The sequence below is a fragment of the Salvia miltiorrhiza genome, chromosome 4 (assembly GCF_028751815.1).
Source record: "Salvia miltiorrhiza cultivar Shanhuang (shh) chromosome 4, IMPLAD_Smil_shh, whole genome shotgun sequence".
Classification (NCBI taxonomy): domain Eukaryota; kingdom Viridiplantae; phylum Streptophyta; class Magnoliopsida; order Lamiales; family Lamiaceae; genus Salvia; species Salvia miltiorrhiza.
In genome coordinates this window covers 24,335,244-24,358,720 of record NC_080390.1, presented here as the reverse complement: position 1 = coordinate 24,358,720, position 23,477 = coordinate 24,335,244, and the positions used below count along the sequence as shown (strand labels likewise).

The following is a 23,477-nucleotide window of genomic DNA, read 5'->3' as shown; positions in this document are numbered from 1 at the left end:
CTACCGTCAATATCCATACCTCCGTCGAAGGCCTCGTCCCTGCTCTGCCACTGCTGGAGAAGAACCGACACCGCGCTAAGAAGAAAAGAAACATCACTAGCAAGCTTCGTCTGAGCACTTCATCAGTCTATAGCGACTAGTTTAATAGTATAGGCGGCGGCCGTCAAACTAGCTTTTGGCGTGCTCCAAGCTCGTTGGATAATCATCAAAGGACCAACTCATCTTTGGAAGAAGGAGGAGTTGAGTAAAATCATGTTCATGTGCATCATTTTGCACAATATGATCATCCAAGACGAAGACGAGTATTGTTGGGTCCCGGAGGGTCACTGTGAAGGAATATTAAATTGAATTAACGTTCTGTTTGCCCGATGATCGTTTCTTGGATTATTATTAATTTATCATACAACGATTAATCTTAAACATGCTCCTATGAATTTAACAGCTGCACGTAGGTGTTAGGAATACTTACTTGTAAAGAGGATGCAGAGGTCGTTGATGATCGTATCGAAAGACTCCAGTTCTGATCTTCTCGACTGTATCCCGCTCAGCTTTCACCGTTGGATGGACAATGAGCTATGAAAGTCCCAAGTTAGAAATCACCCACGTTTCCTGCGCCTCCTTTGCTCTCAAAAACCCTAATAATTATCAGTGTGTATTTCCTGAGAGCTGACAGCTGTATTTTATAATACAGAACAGAGGAGGGGGCGCCAGTTACTAGGCCTGGGCGATTTCTAGCCCTACTTGGGCTAGGAGACATTGGGCCAGTCCAGGGACCAGATACAAGGAATAAAGATGGGCCTCAAATAAATTAATTTATCTATGGTCAGCCCAGACCATAATTAATTTATAAATATCAGTTCATTCCACTAGAGAACCGATACTGACTTACCCCTTTATTGACGGTGATGAGTCGGGGCTTGTATTTAGACTTATTAAATCCTCGTATTTAAAATATCCAACATCCATTAATTAATTATAGCTAGCTCTGACAGCCTTAATTAATTAATCTCTTTGTAATCCTTAAGCAGTACCACTCAAACCTTATTATTGCGCCTGAACTTAATCAACCTGCAGGGTTTTAGCGCAATAAACATTATTGAGCTCCTTAAGGGGATGTCATTATCCTATACCGGATACGAGTACCAATACAGATAATCAGATATCATATATTAACCGCTATCACCCAAGATACAGAGTACTCAAGTTACTATATAACTCTCACCCATAGTAAATCAAAGTGATGAACGAATCAACATATATACCTGAAACCTTATTAGTATTAAGATCTTATAAGTCACCGAGATCTTTAATTCTTCACTTAAGTCAGATAGAAGAATATATCTCACTGTTGGTCAAATCAATACGTAATAACGTACCAGTATAGATAAGTAGCCAAGACAGACTGCTTCCATCTATACCGCAGCCTAAACCAATAACTTGTCCTAGAGTTATTTCGGCTGTGATAATTTTATATCTCTTAAGGTTATTCCAATTATACGGTCTTCTGTGATCTACAACACACCATATAATCTACTTATATAGAGATAAAGAACATACATATGCAATCATGAACCCAATCAGATAGGAGATCAAATAGTGAACACATGAATCATTGTATACAAGCATAAAAGGTTCTTGCTTGCAGTATACAAATCCAACACACTGAACATGTGTATTGGGGGGGGGATACACATGTGGGGCAATTCTTCACGAAAAATGAAGTTTGAACAGATAAGAGAACTTAACTGATACTGAAAAGCTTTGGATAAGAATATCAATTGAAAGTTTCAGTTAAGTCACAAAATATGTTTTCCGTTGAAGAGAGGCTAGCGACTGATACTGATAATAATATCAGTGGATGACTTCCGTTAACTGAATCAGTCAGATTACTTCAGTCCAGATGAGGCTACAGTCGAGTTTGAACGTAAACAGAGGAGTGTTATGAATCTTACTGATTATCCGAAGATTTATCAGTTAGACTAATAACACTAGCAACGGAAAATAAACTTAGTTCAAATAGCCTTAAGAAAGTTTGTCACTTAATAAAATCCTTAGTTTCTCTTTTCAATTAGTCAGTTTCAGTTATCAAATAATTTTAGCGCAAATAGAGAATAACTGAAAGCAGATAAAGAACACAAGGATTTTTACGTGGTTCGAAAAATAAGTTCCTACGTCCACGGCCAGATGATCAGTCTGACAAAACACTCTGGGCTTGTGCTTACGGGTGCACAACAAACCTTAGACTGAAAATAGAATTTCCAGCACCAACACACTAGGTTGGATTTCTCGCTCTTTCTTAGCACGCTAAGACACAAATGCCTTTTCCAGCGGGTGGCTAAGAACTCTGGAGTCAGAACACTGGTCTGAACTCCTCTCTACTCAAACTCTCTTTTTGCTTGGTTGAAATGGGTTTGAAATACCAACTAGATTACAGAGAACATGCTCTCTGTAATTGGAAACTTAGGCTTTGGATAGAACAAGGATTTGCCTAAGATATTAAGAGAAAGTGTGAAATCAGTAAACTGATTTTGACTTTGGGAATTCTCTTCTTCGATTCAAACTTTGAAGGCAATTGAAGGCTAAGTTGCAATTTCGGCAGAAGTTCAGCTTGTGCGTTTGAATCGGTGAAGATTGTGGTGTTCCTCAAGCTCTATTTATAGGCGAAGTCTTGAATAGATCCGTTGGCTGAGATGGTCTTCAAGAATTCATCTGCTGTGAGAGATATTTGAATTTGGCCGAGGCTTCAATCTTCGAGGTTCCTAATTTGGTGAAGAACGGCGTCTCAGGTATAGCAGGTAGGGCGCATCTGAAAAGTTTGCACCAAAAATGAATGCTCTGCAGAGAAAGGACGATCTTCAATATCTCTGCATTTAATGCGGCTTGTACTTTTGTGTACGTGGCTTCCTTTTAACTCAAGAGTTTCAGTCCGAGGAAGAATGTCAACTGATACTTGACTTGAGAATCAGTCCACTAATTTCACGTGGTCCGCATTAATACTTCAGTCATAACTGATACTTCAGTGAGACTCTTGTCCAGTCAATACTTCAGTATTTGACTTTGTCTTTTCACAGCTATCTTCAGTTAAGTGATCATTAGTCTTCAGTCTTCAGTCCTCCGGTCTTCAGTCTTCAGAACTGCAGTCTAACTAGAAAACATGAACTTTAACACTTGAGTTCGAAAGGTTCTAGTCTATTACAAGAAGATCTAAGAGTTTTGGTATCATCAAAATTAGGGATTGAATATTTCATTAAGTTCCCAGCAAGTATGTATCGGAATGGGAAGAAGAGGTTACCAATGAAGCTTCAAGTAACTCAGCCGTAGCTCGTCCTTACATCGGAGCTCCGCCGAAATTTCGAGCGTATGTAGCTCAACAAGCCTCTATGCGAGACTGCAACATACATGTTCACCTCACTTCAGATTTGGAGGAGCACATTTGGTCTCGTCTTGGTCCGATTGAGTCCTAGAAAATTAGTGTAATTTTATTTTTATTATTCTATTTTAATTAAGTATCTATATATCTATACTATATTAAAAAGGGAGTTTTCAATTTGAAATCAATTTCAAATTAATTTCATAATTGAGTACCAATTTTGTAGTTATAATAAAATTGAAGGTTTATGTTTAAACCATATATTTTTCCTTTTATTTTCATTTTCTTTAACTTCTTATTTGTTGTTACATTTCTTTCCAAAATTATGAAATTCGATTAATTATAAAATATTTAATATGCATATCAAATTAAAGATCACGATAAGAGCTTTAATATGATGTATTTTATGAAAATATTTTATTTAAAATGTAACAATTAAATTTATTTAAATATTAAAGTTTTATAAATTTCTCTCTCCTCTCTCATCTTTTTTTGAATAATACATTTTTAATTCTTTTTAAATTAGTATTTTATTTTTGATTTTTTAAACTTATTTTTTTGTTTTTGTTTTTCATAATATCAAATTTTTTATTTTTTCAATATTCAATTCAAATATATTTAATTAAAATTATTTTTTATTATATTTATAAGTATAATAATTGAATTAATATTAATTTTATATAAATATAAAAATTAAAAATATTTTCCCGTGCATTGCACAAGATGCAAATGCTAGTATATATATATGGAGAAGTAAATATCAATAAAATCAATTTGAATGGTAAATTTGGAATTGAAAAAAATTTACAATCCACGATTAAATAAGAAAACGTTGATGACCATTAAAAAGACAAAAACAAACTGCCGACAAGTTTAATCATATACAAACTGAATTTTTTGTTTTTTGAGAACCTCAAACTGCCAATTGTAGCTATTAATGTGCATCATTATTTTAAAATTTTAATTTCGTTTTTTATTTCTCTTATTTTGTAGAAATATAATATATATCTTGAATCAAAAATCATAAAAGAACATTAAATTTAATATAATATGTAAAAAGTATATTTAAAATGAGAAATTGTGACAATTTTAAAGTTTAAACATACTAAATCATTTTTTAAATATAAGTAATGGAATTTTCCTTAAAACTAAAATCCATATTTTTTTTGAGAGAATAAAATCCATATTTGAAACACTTATAATTTTCATTTTGTCTTAAATTTTATATTTTAACTTTTCAAATTATGCATTTTCATTTATTTTATATTTAAAAAATTATTAATAGCACAATATGTAATTCTTACAAAAATGATAGTGTATAATATTATACTTTATATTAAGAAATATTTTACTTTATATTAAGAAGCACTAACTCAATAGTCTCATCTAACTGATTGAATATTAAATTATTTTCAAATTTATAAATTACAATTACATAAATACGTACCTTTTCAAATCCCTATGCAATTGATTGATTATTAAACAAACTTTAGAATTGTACATTAAAGAAGTATGGAGCGTGTAATTTATTAATTCTTTACTCAATTTTTTTTATACTATTTTTGTATAAATTCTTAGGCCATGTTTGATATCCTCTTATAGGCTGTATTAGCAAATGTATCTAACAATATATGTGTGTTTGAAATCCTGGGTACGAATTACGAATGGTCCGGGAAAATGCATAGGCTCGGCCATATATTTCTGTTCACTCCGGAAAACGCAACTGGCACCCCCCCTCTGATACGTTTTCCATACTTGTAAAATGACTTCCAATATCCAAATTTGCCCTCATTTTTGAAACACAAAAATTCGTCAACATAGAAATTTCCTCCACATTTGCGATTCTCTGCGTCTTTCTCCTCAAACTCAACGAAGAACCCTATGTAGGGGGTGAATCCGACAATTACGGAAGTGACGTCAGACACGTCTGGATCGGCGGGCACTAGCAACCTGAGACCACAAGCAACGTTAGAGCCCTCCGAAGAGCACCGGTGGGGGTTTCGATGGAAGGGCCTCCGACGCTCAAGTCAGTGAATTGATATAAATAATAACGTAACTAACGTAACGAAAATTAATAGATGATAAAGGAAAAGACAATAGCAAAAGGAGTATCCGGAAGATCGGGGTGTCCCGGAAGTTGAATCAAAGCTGATGAGCGATGTGGAATGAGGGGCGACGAACGTCCGGGCTAGCGGGGCTAGTCAAGCAATCGGAACCCTTGAGAGTTGAGAGCGTGGAGGCGGAACGGAAGAGCGGGGAGAGCGGGGGATAATCAGAGTGAGAGATCGTAAGTCTGAGCCTGAATCTCTGTGACAGCGTCAGTGAGTTAGTTTATATAGGTTACGGGCCTGCAGGGAGGCGACTAGGGTTAGGGTTTGTTGGGATGCTCCTTGAAACCCTAGTGGTTCCGACTTTTCAGGAGACGTTCTTCCGTGGCTCTTCTCTGACCTAGTCCCAATTCACTATTGAATTAATAGTAGGTTTTTCCTACTATGTTCACGTATATCCCAAATATGGGCCTAATTAGGACTTTATGCTATGAATGTGGTATAGATCGCTTTACCGGGCTGGCCCGTTAGGCCGTATGGTTTCGGCTTATACGTATTTCACCCATTAAAATGGATGAATGCGGCATTCGAGTGTTGTCGGGCGGAGCTGCGCTGGTCAGTTGAGCACTGCATTACAGAGCTGAGCTGGGCAGTCGAGCGCTGCCAGGCAGGGCTGCGCTGGTTAGTCTAGCGCTGCCGGGCAGAGCTGGGCTGGTCAATCAAGCGCTGCCAGGCAAGGCTGCGCTGGTCAGTTGAGCGCTGACGGGCAGAGATGTGCTGGTGAGTCGAGCGCTGCCTGCAGAGCCGGGCTGGGCAGTCGAGCGCTGCCGGGCAGAGGTGTGCTGGTGAGTTGAACGCTGCAGGCGGAGCTGAGCTGGGCAGTCGAGCATTGCCAGGCAGAGCTGAGCTGGGCAGTCGAGCATTGCCATGCAGAGCTGAGCTGGGCAGTCGAGAACTGCCCTGCAGAGCTGAGCTGGGCAGTCGAGCGCTGCTAGGTAGAGCTGAGCTGGTTGGTTGAGCACTGCACAGTCGAGCGCTGCCAGGCAGGGCTGTGTTGATCCGTCGAGCGCTGCCGGGCAGAGCTGAGCTGGGCCGTCGAGCGCTGCCAGGCAGGGCTGTGCTGATCCGTTGAGCGCTGCCGGGCAGAGCTGAGCTGGACCATATAGTTTCGGCTTTATACGAATTTTATCCACTACACCCTATATTTGCAGAATTAACACACAGTAAGTACGAATATCGCAACCACAGCTTGAATCACCAAATCCATGTTCGTGTTCTTTTTTCTTTTGGATTCGTATTAGCGTGCCTTTGCTACATTGAAACTTGCTTTCCCTAGGGTTTTCGACTTGTGCAAAATGTTGGGGAGAGATGTGTTTTCTTGATTTCATTTTTTTAGGGTTGAATCTTACAGTTTATATTTCGATTCTGAGCAAAATTATTGTTGGGCTTCGAACAATTATCAAAGCATGTTATTTCTATATCTTTTTAACGCATTTTGCTCGGTTCATATCTATCGAGTTGTTGTCGTTCTAGTCTGATACCAAATTGTTTTCGATTCTATTGTTTTCAAATCTATCGAGTTGCTGCTGTTTTTCCCCTTCTTCAAAATGGGTCATATTATATTTTGTGTGGATTGTTTTGGGCAAGGGTCCCATAGAAACATAATAGAGTTAGACACTATTAATTTCACTCTACAAACGTCCTGCTGCTAGTCTAGTTTATTCGAGCACGTCGTTTTTATCTTCATTTAAATTGCTACTGATTATGTATTGATCATATTGTTGAAGTATTAGGTCTTTGAGCATATTTTCACATTTCCTTGTTTTGATAGTTGAAGCACCAGTAGCCAGCAGATCAAGGGACAACATCCACCATCCTAGAATAGAGTATTGGATAACAAATCAAGGCAAGTGATTTAAATTTGGTTTTTCTATATACGAAGGAATGTATAATAGATTTAATTCAATGGTTTATTCTGTTGGCTGCTCACACTTGATCCTAAATTTTAAGCTTCTGAATTTATTAGGATGATCAGATATTACTTGATGTTTGTAAAGTTTGAGTGTCTAGTGTGCAGATTTTTCGTTCTAGTAGAAGTGCAGAAACATGACAAGTAATTGGATAACTTTCAATAAATTTCAATTATATAAATAGTACTTGTGTTTATATTTTGAGTGGTGATTCATTGATATTTGTTAGTGAAATCCAAAAATAGATATGTTGTTGTTTTGATTTATTTGACACCTGTTTATTATCGTTTTATTGCAGATTCTGTGTATACTCATTCCGACATTATTATTTAAATGCCTAGAGCAGAATGTCCACGTGTTAGTGACATATTGTATTTGCTATTGCAAGAAATATTGCGTGTACATATTCTGAAATTGTGTGTTGTCCTTGCATATGTGGCTAAGTCCTTTAAAATGGGAGATGATAAGTAGAATGCCGGACCAAGTGAAGCATTTAGATCGGATGATAAGCATGAATGATATTGATTGCCTATCAAATTTGCGTATGGATCGTAATACATTTGGGCGGTTGTGCCGGAATATTACGGGACAGGGGGGTTAATAAATGGTCGTTTCGTAACCGTGGAAGAACAGGTAGCAATGTTCTTATCTGTCATAGCCCATCACAAAAAAGCAGGGTAGTGGGATTTGATTTTTGGCGTTCCGGTCAAACTATCTCATATTATGTACATGTTGTCCTAGGAGCAATCATAAGGTTGCATGAGCTTTTTTTAGCTAAACCCGAAGCTGTACTCGATGATTGCACAGACCCTCGATGGCAATGGTTTAAGGTCGGCCGTCTTAGATACGTGGTTGTGTAAATATAAGCTGAAGAAGATTATTATTGTGTATACTAAATTCTTTCTATTGGTTTTTATGTATAGGGTTGTCTAGGCGCCTTAGATGGCACCTACATTAACGTGATGGTAAGTAATAGCGACAAACCACGTTATAGGACAAGGAAAGGACAGATATCAACAAATGTTTTAGGTGTTTGTGACCGCAAAATGAATTTCATTTATATTTTATCCAGATGGGAAGGTTCCGCAGCAGACTCTAGAATATTGAGAGACGCTATAAATAGGCCTCACGGTCTAAAGGTTCCAAAGGGTACATACTACAACTACAACTCCTCATAATATTATATATTACTGTGTTCATCTATATGCGTGTGAATCATGTTAAATAGAAGTCTAATATATATTCTGCTTCGGTGTGTTTGGGTCTCACTAGGACATTACTATTTGTGTGACAATGGTTACGCAAATAGTGATGGTTTTCTAAGCAAATCGGTTATTTCAAATTTTGCTTTTTGAGTCAAACCCGGGATTGAGTCCAACTGTGCGAAGACCTCATTTCTAGCCTTGGATATGTCGAAGTCATAACCCATTCGACCAGCAATAGTGTCAAGTCTTGAATCAGTTGAGCGGCTGATCTCAATCAAAGCCTCATACATCCTATCGCCCCCCTCGTCGTGCTTTCTTTTTTTACTGGGACCACGAACTTCAGCTTCCGATTTTTGGGTTTGGCTAACACTATCATCGATATCAATTTGCTCGATCGCGTCACCTAGTGGAACGTGATAATCGTCGCCGACTTGTGGTTGACTTCGGTCGATGTTGCGATATATCTCATGTGTTGCCTCCATAATATCTTCGGCTACATCACCTGTTGTGTGATCCTTTCCAAAAACTTCAATCCATGCATCCAAGTAGGGCCAACTCTTGTAACGCATATTTTTTGCGTTACTATTTTTCTACAATATAGAAATTCAGTTTATTAGAAATAAAGTAAAACTCGAATGCATTGTAAAGTAGAGTAACAGCCGAGATTTACCTTGGCGAACACCTCCCATTGTTCGTCATTACAGTCAATCATGTGATCGCCGTTCACGTTGAATCCCACACCAGTTTTACCCAAAATTGTAGACAACGAGTTATAGTTCTTCTTCCATATTGTTACTTTCGAATTGATATGAGGCTTTCCCTTCAAATCAGTGGTCGGCCATTGTTTTTTCATTGCCTCCTCCAGTTTGTTTAAATATCCGGCGCGAAATCCATTATCGGACTTCCAACCTTGCTCCACTAATTCTTTCAAGGCAGCTAACAGGACCTCTTCCTCCCGCGTTGCCCAGCTGCGACGAGTCTTGTCGGTTTTGTTCAGCCGACCACCAAGAACAAATCTGGTACTTTCTGATATAGTTCATTAAATAATTCATATCATGTGTAAAAACCACAAAGAATGTTTGGCTTACAAGAATTTTTACGCCATTCATTCAAGACACAGATATTATGGAAACCAAAAGCAAAATGGATTTTATTAGCTACTTGATAAATTTTGTTTCAACCAATAATATACAGATCTAACGACCGTCCGAGACTTCTGAATCTCCATTTCCACCAAATAATAGATTTCACAAGTTATGCAATCTCAACAACAAGGTACATGATTTATAAACCATGTTATGAGAAACTAATTGCATGAACATAGAGGACTAACTTCGGTTGGATTTCTTATCATAAAAACGTTCGCTACAAATCTGGGGAATCATACGTCCTGGGGTTGCTAATACAAATTTGGAGAATTAGTCGCAAATAAAAAGATTTGGACGACAAGTTTCATTCTAAGGAATCCGGTAAAAACAAATAACCAACGAAAAGTAAAAATTACGACACTTTATAGAACTAATGCGTAACATACCTTGCGCTGTGGAACTCATGGTCGAAGCTGCTAAAATCTTCGCAGAGCTGCGATGCCACCAACGAAGACGTTATGTATTGTTGTGCCCTAGTTTTTGGCGCGATAATATTTATAACTGATGTAGGAGTTCAGATATATTCGTGGGCAATATTGAGAGGGTACGGTGGGCAATAGTTAATTAATGAATGGGCTTTAGTGTCTTTTAATTTAATTATATGGAAGACGTGGTGGGCTATCAAACACTAACTTTTGTTTACTAGTTTATCTATTATATGGATCAAACATAAAATAATGGGTAATAAAATCAACTAATCTACGAAAGGTAACCATAAATTATTAATCTGGCCATACCGTTATCCAATATCAAACAAGGTGTTATTGGATAAAATATACAATATGTCACTAAGATCATGAAAGATCTTAAATTTGATATCTAATATATAAAAACTAGATTTAAAATGAAATAGTTATGATTATTTAAAATTTTAATATATTAAATCATTTCTTATATTTCTTTTATTTTCTATCGGAGGATTATATGGAGTATTATATTGATTGTTTAAAAATAGATAGACATATATGTTTCTACAATTTCAATATATATATACATATATATATATATATGGAGTATTATATTGATTGTTTAAAATATATATATATATATATATATATATATATATATATATATATAGGGGTGGGCTAGAATAAAAACACTCTTAAGTGTATAAAATATAAACATTTTTTAATGTACGAATTTTATCTAACAGTGTTACGAATTCATCCAACATGGTTACGAATTGCGAAAAATAAATTTTTGTTACCTTTGGGATTCGAACTCAGGACCACGAATTCATCCAACATGGTTACGAATCAACCGTAGATCTTGATGATCTAAGGGCTGAAAATCATTTATATTTTATACACTTAAGAGTGTTTTTATTCTAGCCCACCCCTATATATATATATATATATATATATATATATATATATATATAGGGGAGGGCTACGGTAAAAACACTTCTTAAAATATAAATATAAACGTTTTTTAATGTACGAATTTCATCCAACAGGGTTACGAATTCATCAAACATAGTTACGAATTGTGAAAAATAATTTTTTGCTACCTTTGGGATTCGAACTCAGGACCACGAATTCATCCAACAGGGTTACGAATCAACCGTAGATCTTGATGATCTAAGGGCTGAAAATCATTTATATTTTATACACTTAAGAGTGTTTTTATTCTAGCCCTCCCCTATATATATATATATATATATATATATATATATATATATACATATAGGGTTGCATTCCATGACAACCACTATATTATGTAGAGAACAAAGACCAGATCTGGTGCATTCATAAAACTTAAATCAACGGACCATGATTATTCTGAATCGGTTTTTTATGAATTAAAATATTAATTTCTCTTAATTGTTAAATACGATAAGGGTATATTTGTCATATGAATTTCAGAGATAATCTTCCAGCCGATCAAATCCCGAAAATCTCTCCATTTCCATTCTGGGCTAAACAAATTCGACTGAATGGATGAAATTACTAGGTTTTCATCGAATATTTTCACAGGCGAATCAATTCGTGCAAAGAATATCAGTTGTTCTGCTCGATGCGGCGCTATTCGCTATTGCAGGGGGTTATTTATTGTGATAACAAAGAAGAATTTCTGAAACAAGAAAGACGGCGAATCCAAATTCTTACATATCTTCAAGAAAAAGAATCATCCACAAAGGTGAATTTCAATCTCGTACAATATATTGAGTACATTAAATTTTGTTGTAGAATATTACTCAGCAATGAACTAACTGAAAAGGAAGACAGGGTATTTTTTTTCAATGAACTACAAAGCGATTTATGTAGACAATATCATTCAGTTCTTTTTTTATGTATATAGTTTTTTCCTTTGGAAGTTTCTACGTATGATTAAGTATATTAAAATTATTTCTTTAGATGTTGATTATTTATATGTATGGTGTGTAAAGTAATGTCATCATTTTGTTTACGCTATACCTTTCTTTTTTATTATTTCATCATAGTTATGGAACCTGTGCCTTGAAAATGAGATTGTAGGTCCAGGTAACGTGAACTTTAGAAATCTTCATTGTTTAGATTTGCATTTTTTTTATTTAACATATATTCTGATTTTGGCATATACACCAAGTGATTCTTCGATTTCTCTGGACAAGAAACGAAAGAAGATAATTTACCCAAACAATGCACGAAATGATAAAGGTAAAATGCAAACTAACTGTTTATTTATTACTCCCTCCATCCCAACTTTTTGTATCCACTTTTAGTAGTATTTACTACTAAAAGTGGATACAAAAAGTTGGGACAGAGGGAGTAGATATAGTCATACATTATTCTAACCATATAAAGTATTATATTTTCTATTTTTACTAAGGCAAAAGACCAATTTCATTCCGTGCTGCTAGTCGACTGACTCAAATTGGCATAACTAATGGTATGTTCCATTCACCTAAATGTGATATGATATTTTTTGTGATCATATTTAATACATATTTTTGCAATGTATAATACTTAATTTATGTGTTTTATATATACAAAGCATCATCTTATCACAAACAATACTCGAAGAATGCTTGTCAAGTCGCTGCCAGAGATACAGTTGGGAAGGAATACATTGTTCTTGATGAGGATAATGGAAAGGAAACAACGAACACAACCATGCATGTTAGGCCTGCATCGCATACAATAAAATCTAGATTTGTATCTTTAAACACAAGAACAACACTTGCTTCTTTTCATGATACATTGTTGAAACTAAATTCTGCACAGAAAAATGCTATTAGGGACACTGGGTTTGGTAATATACTTGATTTAAAGGTGAAAGAGCTTCCTGGTAGAATTGCATACTGGGCATTGAAAAGTTTTAACCCTAAAACTTGTGAGCTAGAAATTAGTCCTAGTTTTAGAGTTAAGGTTACGGTAGATGATGTTTATCGTGTATTTGGGGTGCCACAAGGAGTTAAAAAAATTAAACGATTTGAACGTCATATGAGTAATGACCTCTTTGATGAATGGGTTTCTTTTTTTGGTGTTGAGAATCGGGACAAAATAAAGATTGGGCTTCTGTTGAACGAAATGGTTCGCTGCAAGAACGGAGGCGTTTGGTTTAAAAGACACTTCATGATTGCCATGTGCTTCTCCCTGTTTGAGAGCTTTTCCAATGGAACGGTGCACCCACACATTCTGACTACTCTGTTTGATGTTGAGAATCTTGATAAATGGGATTGAGCAGAATACATGATAAAGAGTTTGGTTGAGAATAGACAGACATGGGGTGGATATGATTTAAGGATGTATATAGGTCCATCATTGTTTTTGGTGGTAAGTACAAGCTTAAAAATATATTTTTACTTTTTTTGGATTAGTTTTTAGTATTATTATTATGATACAGTCTAAGATATATTTAAATAAATGATAAACATGTGACTTTTTTTCCAGCTTTTTTATGTTGATCGTATCAACATAACCGGCGCCATAACTAAGAGACTATTCCCAATTCTGTTGAACTGGTCTAGCAATGATTTACGGGAACGTCAACGAATTGAAAGCAATCGTCCTAAATTTGGAAAAGGGAAGTTGAGTGAGCCTCTTAAATTGCCACCTAGGTATATTTCAAAGAATAAACAAACTGTAAGTTGTGGAATGGCATTAGGTGTAGTTGATGAATTTGTTATATCCAAGAAACTAGTGGAGGATGCTAAGAATATAGCAGATAGTATGAAAGCATTAACTATTCTAACAAACAACAAAAAACATTTAAGGATAGTGTTGAAGAGGTGTTCAAACTCACTGGTGTTCATTTGGTGGTAAATCATCCTAAATCTGAATGTCCAAATACTGTTGTTGTGGATTTGGATGATGATATAGTTTACCCAGAAGAGTTTTATGTTTGGATGGATGCTACCACCTTAGAAGCGATATATAAGAAGAAGATCATTAACCGAAAAGAAATAGATATCCCAAGCTTCATTCTGTGTGATGCGGACGAAGAAGTTGTCATTCACAGCGAGGTATAGTTACATGATGTTTTTTTTATAAATTAATGGTTTCTGTTTATGGTTTTGTTCACTAAGATGTGTTTATGGACATTCACAGGTTTCAGGACCTTTTGAAACGCCTCATTCTTCAAGTAAAATCAGTTCATATCAGGTTTTAAAATGTTCAATAATTGTATGAAATATATTGTTTTTAATTAGTATATTATAATATAATACAATACATTGATAAAAATTGTGTTTGTACATAAAATTAATAGATGCACTTCGGTGATTCAAAGATGTCAGGCAAAGAAAATCAAGGGTATTACAGACCACAAAAGGTATTATGATACATATATATTTTAATTTATTTGTTATTAAATTATTCTGAATAACTATACATTTGAAATAGAAATTTTATTAAAAAAGAAAGAAAACTTAGACCCAAGAGTGCACAAATGCGACTGAGGGCCAGGCATCATTAAAATCTCTTCAAAGAAAAAAGGAAAAATAGTGCCCGTCTAGAAACAGAAAATGAACTGGCGGCGGGTAAAGGAGAAGGAACACCTCAGGAGCTCCGGCCTAACCATCACCCCTAGGAGTCCCAGTTCACCCAAACCAGAAACGAAAAAACCCAAACAAGTAGAACAAACCAAAAAATCAAGACAGTCCACCAAAAGCAGACATGACAGCAACACCCCAACCAAACAGCAACCCGCACGATCGTACGAAGAGGCCAGTGGCAACCACCAGGAGCAACCACCACTTGAAACAAAAAACACAGAGGAGCAGACACGGAAAACACAGCCAAAACAAAACCAAGGAACAAACCCACCAAAATAAGAAACAAGGAAGAAGATCCCCAAAAAGCAGATCAAAAGCAGGTACAAAGTAACCACCACACCAACCAAAGCGGAACACCGATGAACCCACAACCAAACAAAGCACCTTCCTATCCAGCTCTCCCAAGGTCAATACAGACCTAAAAGTTGTGCCAAGCTAAGGCTTTAAGATGCAACAACAAGCTGATTCAAATCTATTCGCTCAGACCCAATTCTCCGTTATAAGTGAGTTTCCTAATACATTGGCCTTTATAGTCTGTCTCAAAACCATACAGAACAAGCATAAACCTTGACAAGAAGCCAAATTAAAATAGGTCAAATTCACGGGATCGACACTTTCGGAGGTAATCCAAAATAATCCCATGTGGTTTCCCATGCTCATGAAGATCAAAAGTAACCTAAGAGGAGCAGAGACCCAAAACTGAAACAGCCGATCAACACCAGAGAAAGAAATTAGGCAATGCAATGAAAACACTCCCCATAACATCTACTAGACAAATCACATCAAGAAATTGCTCACTAAGCTGTTGCATCCAAAACATTAGTCTCATAGCACCCCAGGGACAGTAAAAACCAAGAAAGACCAGGACAACAACCACAACAAACACACACCAGAGTTCAACGGTGAAACGTCCAGCAGTGTTGGACTACTCAATAACCAGCAAGCGAACCCACGATGAGGATCTAACTCCCCACAACCCAAACAAGCAAGCAGAGAAAAAAACAAGCAAAAAGAGAAGAGGTAAAAAGAGCATAACCTGAAAACGTCCCTCAAGAATGCGAAACCTAAGAAATGATCCGAACATAAGGAAGACCACGACGATCATCCCGAACCAGCTGCATAATATCAGGAATAATAAAAGGCCTGAAACCCTCATCAGCCATCGAGGAAGCCAAAAAATCTGTAACGCGGTTCCCCTCTTGAAAGATATGGGAAATCGTGATGTGTAAGCCATCAATATCCTGGATAATTTTTCTCCACCTGCTAAGGAAACGCCAAGGAACAGTAGTGAAACAGGATTTGAAAAGATCCACTAGATAAGTAAAATTCATAGAATAATTGGTTCGAAGCTCTTTTATTACGAACTTGACTAATTTACCACTGTTTTGATGGTGACAACTGGATAAAACAATACGATATAAAAATTTGCACCCTATATATAAATATTTGACATCGAAAAGAACAAACATCTGTTAAATCCAAATATCGGCGCCTTGTGCAGACATAGGTTCATGCCCAATATATAACAAACATCAGATAATATGTTCATGTTTTTAATCAAGAGTTCAATGTATTCCTATGCAATTTTTTTTCTTCTTATTCATGTTTGTTTTGTTCGAACAAGAAAACCATGAATACTAATAACCTTATTTCATTCTTAATGGATTACTAACTGTAGTAAAAAACCGATTCATCAATAACATGCCAAGCACAACCTTGTAATCCGATCAGCAATGAATATTAATATATGTGTTCCGCAATTCGAGTTTTTTGCACATACCTTCCGTCTCCATTGAAATAATTTATTGAACTTCCGTCTTCTTCACAAAAAATATACCGAACAATACTGATAGAGCAATATTATGTGATTGTGTTTTCTCTGTAACTGACGTATCTTAATAATAATTTTCCATAATTACAAGATTTCGGTAGATACGTTCTCAATAAACGAATATGAGTTGAAAATTAATTACTAACTTATCCTTCCTGCTAAAAAAACAATTGAAATTCTTATGAATATTAAAATAAATCAGAACCGTTAGATATCATATAATCAACGCACACGATTCGGTCTTCGTTCTCCACGTAGGGGAGTGGTCTTCATTGAACTTAATGAAATATCCTAGCCCTAGTTTTGATATTAGAGATGGCAAAATCAACTTGGCCCGACAGGCCAGCCCGGCCCGCCCGTATTTAGGGTTGGGCTGGGTTGTACAAAATATAGGCCCAAAAAACCCCGGGCCTAAAAAGCCCGCCCAATCAGCCCGCCGGGCTACCGGGCTTTGGGGCTAAAAAGCCCGGGGTTTTCGGGCCTAAAAGCCCGCCCACTCTTTTATTTTATTTTTAATTTTTTTGATATTTTAGTTAGTTTCTAGCTTTCCCATACTTCCCCCCATCTTTTCTTTTATTTCTTCTCCTTACTATTTCTCTCTTAAACTAATGCAGAAACACACCAACACACACACGCACACATTTACAGCCCCCTTCCCTCTCCATTCTGGATCCTCTGCCGCCTCCTCGCGGCGGCACCGTCATCGGAGCCCGGCATTCCATCTCTCCCTCTCTAACCTTCTCTAATCTCCCATCTCTCCTACTAGAATTAACCCCTCTAGCAGCCTGCCCCCCTTAGCCGACGACGACAGCTCAACAGCCACCATCGTCGGGCCGCTCTTCCCTTTTTCCAGATCTAGCACCTCCCAGCCACCGCCACCTCTCTCTTCTTTCACGTTCTCGGCCAGACGGCCTTTGACGAATGACGCTGACTCCACTACCTTCCTATCCGTCTTTTTCTGCCGCCGCGGCGCGACGACGCCCGGCGACTCTGGTCGGCTCCCCCTTCTCCTCTCCTATCTAGCAATCATACATCCTTCTTTCCCCTTTTCTTTCTTTCTATTTCTTTTCTGTATAATTAATAAAAATTTATTCTATTTGATTTCTTATGTGAGCATTACATATTAGGTGTAGGTGTATGAGTTTCTTCATCGATGATGTGTTGGGTATCTGATTTCAAGAATGAGAATTTTTGCTATATCATTGGGCGGGTTTGGCCCGATCGCCCGGTAGCCTGATCGAGGCTAGACTGGGCCTGAAAATTGGCAGCCCGGTCGATTTTGGGCCGGGCCAGCCCGGCCTATTAAATCTCAAAAACCCGTTGGGCCGGGCCGGGTCGGCCTAGCCCGCCCGTTTTGCCAGCTCTAGTTTTGATGATACCAAAATCCTTAGGTTTTCCTTGTAATAGACTAGAACCTTTCGAACTCAAGTGTTGGAGTTCACCTTCTAGTTTGTTTAGTGTTCTGAAAACTGAAGACTGAAGACCGGAGGAATGAAGAATGAAGAACGAAGGACTAAAGACTAAATACTGAAGAACTCGACTATTGTTCGCGATTAAAGGCAGAGTCAAATACTAATATTTGACTAAATGAGTTTCTCAATTGAAAAATCAATTATGACTGATTCATTAATGCAGGTCACGTAGATTCAGCGGACTGATACTAAAGTCAAGTATCAGTTAAATGTCTTCCTCGAACTGATACTCCAGAAATTTAAAGGAAGCCATGCACTTCAAAGTACAGCCGCATTAAATGCAGAGATACAGAGGATCGTCCTTTCTCTGCAGAGCATTCCTTTTTGGTGATTACCTTTTCAGAGGTGCCTTACCTCCTGTACCTGAGTAGCCGTTTCTCACCAAACAAGGAACCTCAAAGATTGAAGCCTCAGCAAAATTCGAATTACTCACCAACGGATGAATTCTTGAAGACCATCTCCGCCAACGGATCTATTCAAGACCTCTCCTATAAATAGAGCTCTAGGATCACTTCAATCTTCACCGATTCAAATACACAAGCTGAAACGCTGCCGAAATCACCACTCAGCCAATCAAAGCCTTTCAAAGTTTGAATCGAAGAAGAGAATTCTAAAGTCAAAATCAGTCTACTACTGATTACACATATTCTCTTAGAACCTTAGGCAAATAGTATTATTCCAAAGCCTAAGTTACCGATTACAGAGAGCATGTTCTCTGTGATCTTGTTGGTAGTTTTCGAACCTCCTTTCAACTGAGCGAAAAAGAGTGTTTGAGTTGTGTGGAGTTCAGACCAGTGTTCTGACTCCAAAGAGATCTTAGTACCCAGTGCGTGCTAAGTGATTGAGAAATTCAACCTAGTGTGTTGGTACTGAAAAGTGTATTTTTAGTTCAAGGTTTGTTGTGCACCCGTAAGCATAAGCCAGTGTGTTTGTCAGTGTGATCAACTGACCGTGGACGTAGGAATTGGATTCCGAACCACGTAAAATTCATTTGTCGTTTATTACTTTCAGTTCTTACTTTCTTATCTGTGCTCAAACGTCTTTAACTGAAACTGATTAACTGCAAAGTGAAACATAAACCTGACAACGTGTTTATTAAAAAGGCTTTTTCAAAAGATAAGTTTTCAGCTGCCAGTGTTATTAGTTTAACTAATTAATCTTCGGATAGTCAGTAAGATTCATAACACTCCTCTGATCAAATCTAAGACTGAACCTCTTCGAGTATATCAATTAAAGCCTAGTGCTTAACTGATATCTTCACTGAAGTTATTTCAGTATCAGTCTTCACCCTTTGCTTAACTGATATCGTCTTTAACTGTTTACATCTTTCAAACTCGTCAGTATCAGTTAACTTCTAAAGGTTGTCTCGTGTGTTTTGAAAAATAGCCTATAGGTGTATCCCCCATACACCTATTCTAGACCTTCCGGGATCCAACAAAATATATACATACACACACACACACACACACACACACACACATATATATATATATATATATATATATATATATATATATTGGGAGTGGTTCAATTGAGAAGCTCAAATGTATTGAGAAGTTGATAAGCAATCTAATAAATGAACATGTCAGTACATTTTTATGAACATGGCAATTAGACCACAAATCAATAAATTCTTTGAACATACCAAATATACTGACGAACATACGAATCTATTTAATTTGTTAAAAAATACGCCACCGCCAAGGATCGAACCCGCGTTCATAAAAACTAATTGACATGTTCATCTATTGGATTGCTTCTCAACTTCTCAACACATTTGAGCTTCTCAATAAAACCTAACTCTATATATATATATATATATATATATATATATATATATATATTGTTGTATTTAGGTACATTATATGTACTAGGAATTATGATAAAAAGTGAATAACAGTGTATATTATTTATGTAAATGATTATCTACATATATGCAATGTATATAGTCTATATATATGTAACATATATATAAATTTATACAAACTATACATTTTATATTATGTTGCAAGATAAAAAAGAAGTGCTTTTTTTAAAAGTTAAATGTTAATATTACTCCCTCCGTCTCACGAAGCATGACCTAATTTTCTTTTTGGTTTGTCCCACGAAGCTTAACATGTTTCTAAAAATGGCAAAAAAATTACCCTTTATTCATTTTTTCACCTACCACACTTAACACACAAAATACCAATTTTTTAATTTATGTGCCGAAAAGAAATGAGTCATGCTTCATGGGACGGAGGGAGTATTAGTTTAGATTAATAACTATAAAGTGTATATATTATGCGAAGTATCACGATAGTTCCTGTGCATCGCACAGGTCGTATACTAATTTCATTTTAATTAATGTAATGTTAAATTTTTTATTTTAATAAAATATTAAAGTTTAAAATAGAAGAATAAAAATGAAATTAATTTTTTTTTTAACTTGGGGAAGTTGGAAATGAGAAACAGTAGAGTTTCAACCCGAAATTTCATTGTTCACAAATAGGAGGTGCCCTCTTGGAGACAAAAATAAAATTAATTGAAAATGAAGATTTTAATGCCACTTATAATGCAAAGTGTATTTTGGTGCATCCAATCATACAATACGTGTTACGACTTACGATCTCCCTTAGCAGCCCACCTATTCATCCCAAATTTTAAAATATCTTCTTTACCTTCCTTCTCCCCAAAGAAACAAAACTCTCTCTTTTCTTTACTCTGCAGCACAGATCTGAAGAAATGCTTGTGTAAGGTATTGGACAACATTCACACGCACTAAACCTACAGAAATGTCGCAATTCACCCAACAATTCCTCAACAGCGTGCTCTCGCAGGGCGGCTCGGAGGCGCCGCCCTACGCGGAGGTCATGAAGTGGCACATCAGGCAGCACCTGATGCACCTCGCCGAAGCCTACCCCTCTCTGCAGCCTAAGACCGCCGCCTTCACCCACAACGACGGCCGCGCCGTCAATCTCCTCCAAGCCGACGGCACTGTCCCCATGGATTTCCACGGCGTCACCTACAACATCCCCGTCCTCATCTGGCTCATGGAATCCTACCCCCATCACGCCCCCCTCGTCTTCGTCAACCCCACGCGCGACATGATCATCAAGCGCCCCCACCCCTTCGTCTCCCCCAACGGCGTCGTCTCCATTCCTTACATTCATTCCTGGGCTTTCCCCTCTTCCAATTTGGTCGAATTGGCTAGGAATCTCACCCATTTTTTCGCTCGTGATCCGCCCTTGTATTCGCAGAGGAAACCTTTCGACTCTAACCCTAACCCTAACCATAACAATTCGAGTTATGGGAGTATGAATTCTTCGGTGGGGTCAACGGCAGCGCGGCCTTCGATACCCCCGAGGACGCATTCATCGTTGCCGTCTCCAACGCCGCCTCCGCCTTATGGTGGTGGTAGAGAAATGGAGGATCCAGCTGAAGTGTTTAGAAAAAATGCAATAAATAGGCTAGTGGAGAGTTTCTACGGTGAAATTAGGGAGATGAAGAAGGCGGGGGAAGGGGAAATGGAAGGCTTATTTGGTGCTCAAGCCATGTTGAGGAAGCGTGACGAGGAATTGGGGAGAGGATTGAAGGAAATGCAGGATGAAAAGGAAGTGTTGGAGCAACAACTGCAGATGGTGCTGATGAATGGGGAGATCATGGAAGGATGGCTGAGAGAGAATGAAGGGAAATTGGGAAGTAGAGACTTGAGCAGTGTGGATGTGGATGAGGCATTCGAGCCTTGTGATGCGCTGTCGAAGCAGATGTTGGATTGCACAGCTTCGGATATGGCTGTGGAAGATGCAATCTATGCATTGGATAAGGCTGCGCAGGAAGGGGCAGTCCCTTTTGATCTATACTTGAGGAATGTGAGGCTTTTGTCGCGTGAGCAGTTCTTCCATCGCGCCATTGGTTCGAAATTGAGGGCTATGCAAATGCAGTCGCAGATTGCTAGTATGGCTTCCAGGGCTCCACCGCAATACGTATTCTCATGAGCTTGCTTGGAATAGTTTTGTTCAGGTATCAGATTCATTTTGAACGAGGAAAGGAATTCTTCATCTTTTTGTGTTCTTGTATATGCTCTGCTTCATCACTATTCATTGATTGTATCTATAGGAAATGACAATAAAGTTGGAGATGCATTTTGAGAACAGCTTGCACTTAACATTTGTTCTTTATATTGGTTGTCTAGTTTATTGGATTTGGTAGTTATACTTGTGAGGATTAGTGTAGATAGATAAAAATATTCAATCATTAATCTTATTAATGATGAAAGTAGAGTAGTTCATTCAAGGTGAAAAACTAAGTCTGTTGAAGCTTTAGCAATTGAATTTGGGTGATTGAAGCATGTTATTTATGGTCTTTGAGAAAGGGGCATTATTAGATTGTTGTGTCTTTATAAGCTGAGTATATGGAGTTGTGTAATTCATCTTCTATTGGGTTCCATCCCTTATATATGACCAAACTCGGAGGTTATTGTATTGCAATGGTTAGAGGAGGTTCTGTCAGTCTGTCAATGAAATGTAGCATATTTCTATTTAAACCTATTTTGCAGCAAAGGAATTGCATCATTTCGTGTTTGTGAAGATTAAAATATTTTTGTATTGACAACAAGCTGGGTGCTGAAAACATATGTGAATGTGATGGCTTTCGTTTTGTTTCTTCTCGTTGTGCATGAGGTCAGGAGCTTATGTTTTGAAGATTATGTGCACACATTATTGAAACTATTGGGACTACTGGGAAATGTATACATGCAGTGCTGATGTTTTTAACAAATTGCTAGTCATTGAGCCAGGCCGTTGGTATGGGAATTCATGTTTTGGCTTGCATAATCTTAGCTGTCCCCTAAAACTTGTAACCAAATACTTTGAGAATAACACGAATTTTAAAAAATTGGTTGAGTGTGGGTGAATTGTGTGAGGTATATTTAGAAAGAAAAAAAAAAGAAGGAAATGGAGGATTATTTTCCAATTGGAGCCTAAAAATAATATTTCCAATTGATGTGATTGGAGCCAATTTAAATATGAAAATTCCTTACCTTTTTTGAAGAAATAATTTGTTATTTAGCAAGTTTTTTTTTAGAAACGTCATTAAGTAAATTATGGTCATTAAACTTCTTTTAGTTTTACGATAATTAGTAAGGAGCCCATCGAACGTGGAGCTAACTGCTTTAAAATAAAATCTAAAAGATTTTCATTAAAACTAATAAGCTTAGCATACATAGAGCAGATAACTTAGGGCGTGTTTGGTTTTGGGTTTTACGGCATATTAGTTAAGTTAATACAGAGTAGTAAAGAGTTTGGTATTCTATAACACTTATGGCCCTGAGCTAAAAATTCGGATTACGCAAGATAATTAACATCGCCTCCCCCCCTTGGATTACGCAGGATAATTAATACGGTCCTGCAATTGTGTCCATTTTTAAGCTTATCTAACCTAGAAATATGGATACAAAACAAAAATCATGATTAAT

General features: G+C 37.1%; 1 protein-coding gene and 1 long non-coding RNA gene across 2 annotated transcripts; both read left to right on the top strand.

Moving 5' to 3' along the window:
• Positions 1-4,943: 4,943 nt before the first annotated feature.
• Positions 4,944-8,710, top strand: LOC131019518 (uncharacterized). Its single transcript, XR_009100320.1, has 4 exons — positions 4,944-5,260; positions 7,250-8,218; positions 8,312-8,537; positions 8,661-8,710. It is a non-coding gene; the product is annotated as an uncharacterized LOC131019518 (long non-coding RNA).
• An 11,893-nt stretch (positions 8,711-20,603) lies between these two features.
• LOC131019517 (protein ELC-like) lies at positions 20,604-22,155 on the top strand. The gene has a single exon (XM_057948064.1). It carries the CDS (start codon positions 20,797-20,799, stop codon positions 21,997-21,999), a length of 1,203 nt encoding a protein of 400 aa, XP_057804047.1. The 5' UTR covers positions 20,604-20,796; the 3' UTR covers positions 22,000-22,155.
• Positions 22,156-23,477: the final 1,322 nt, after the last annotated feature.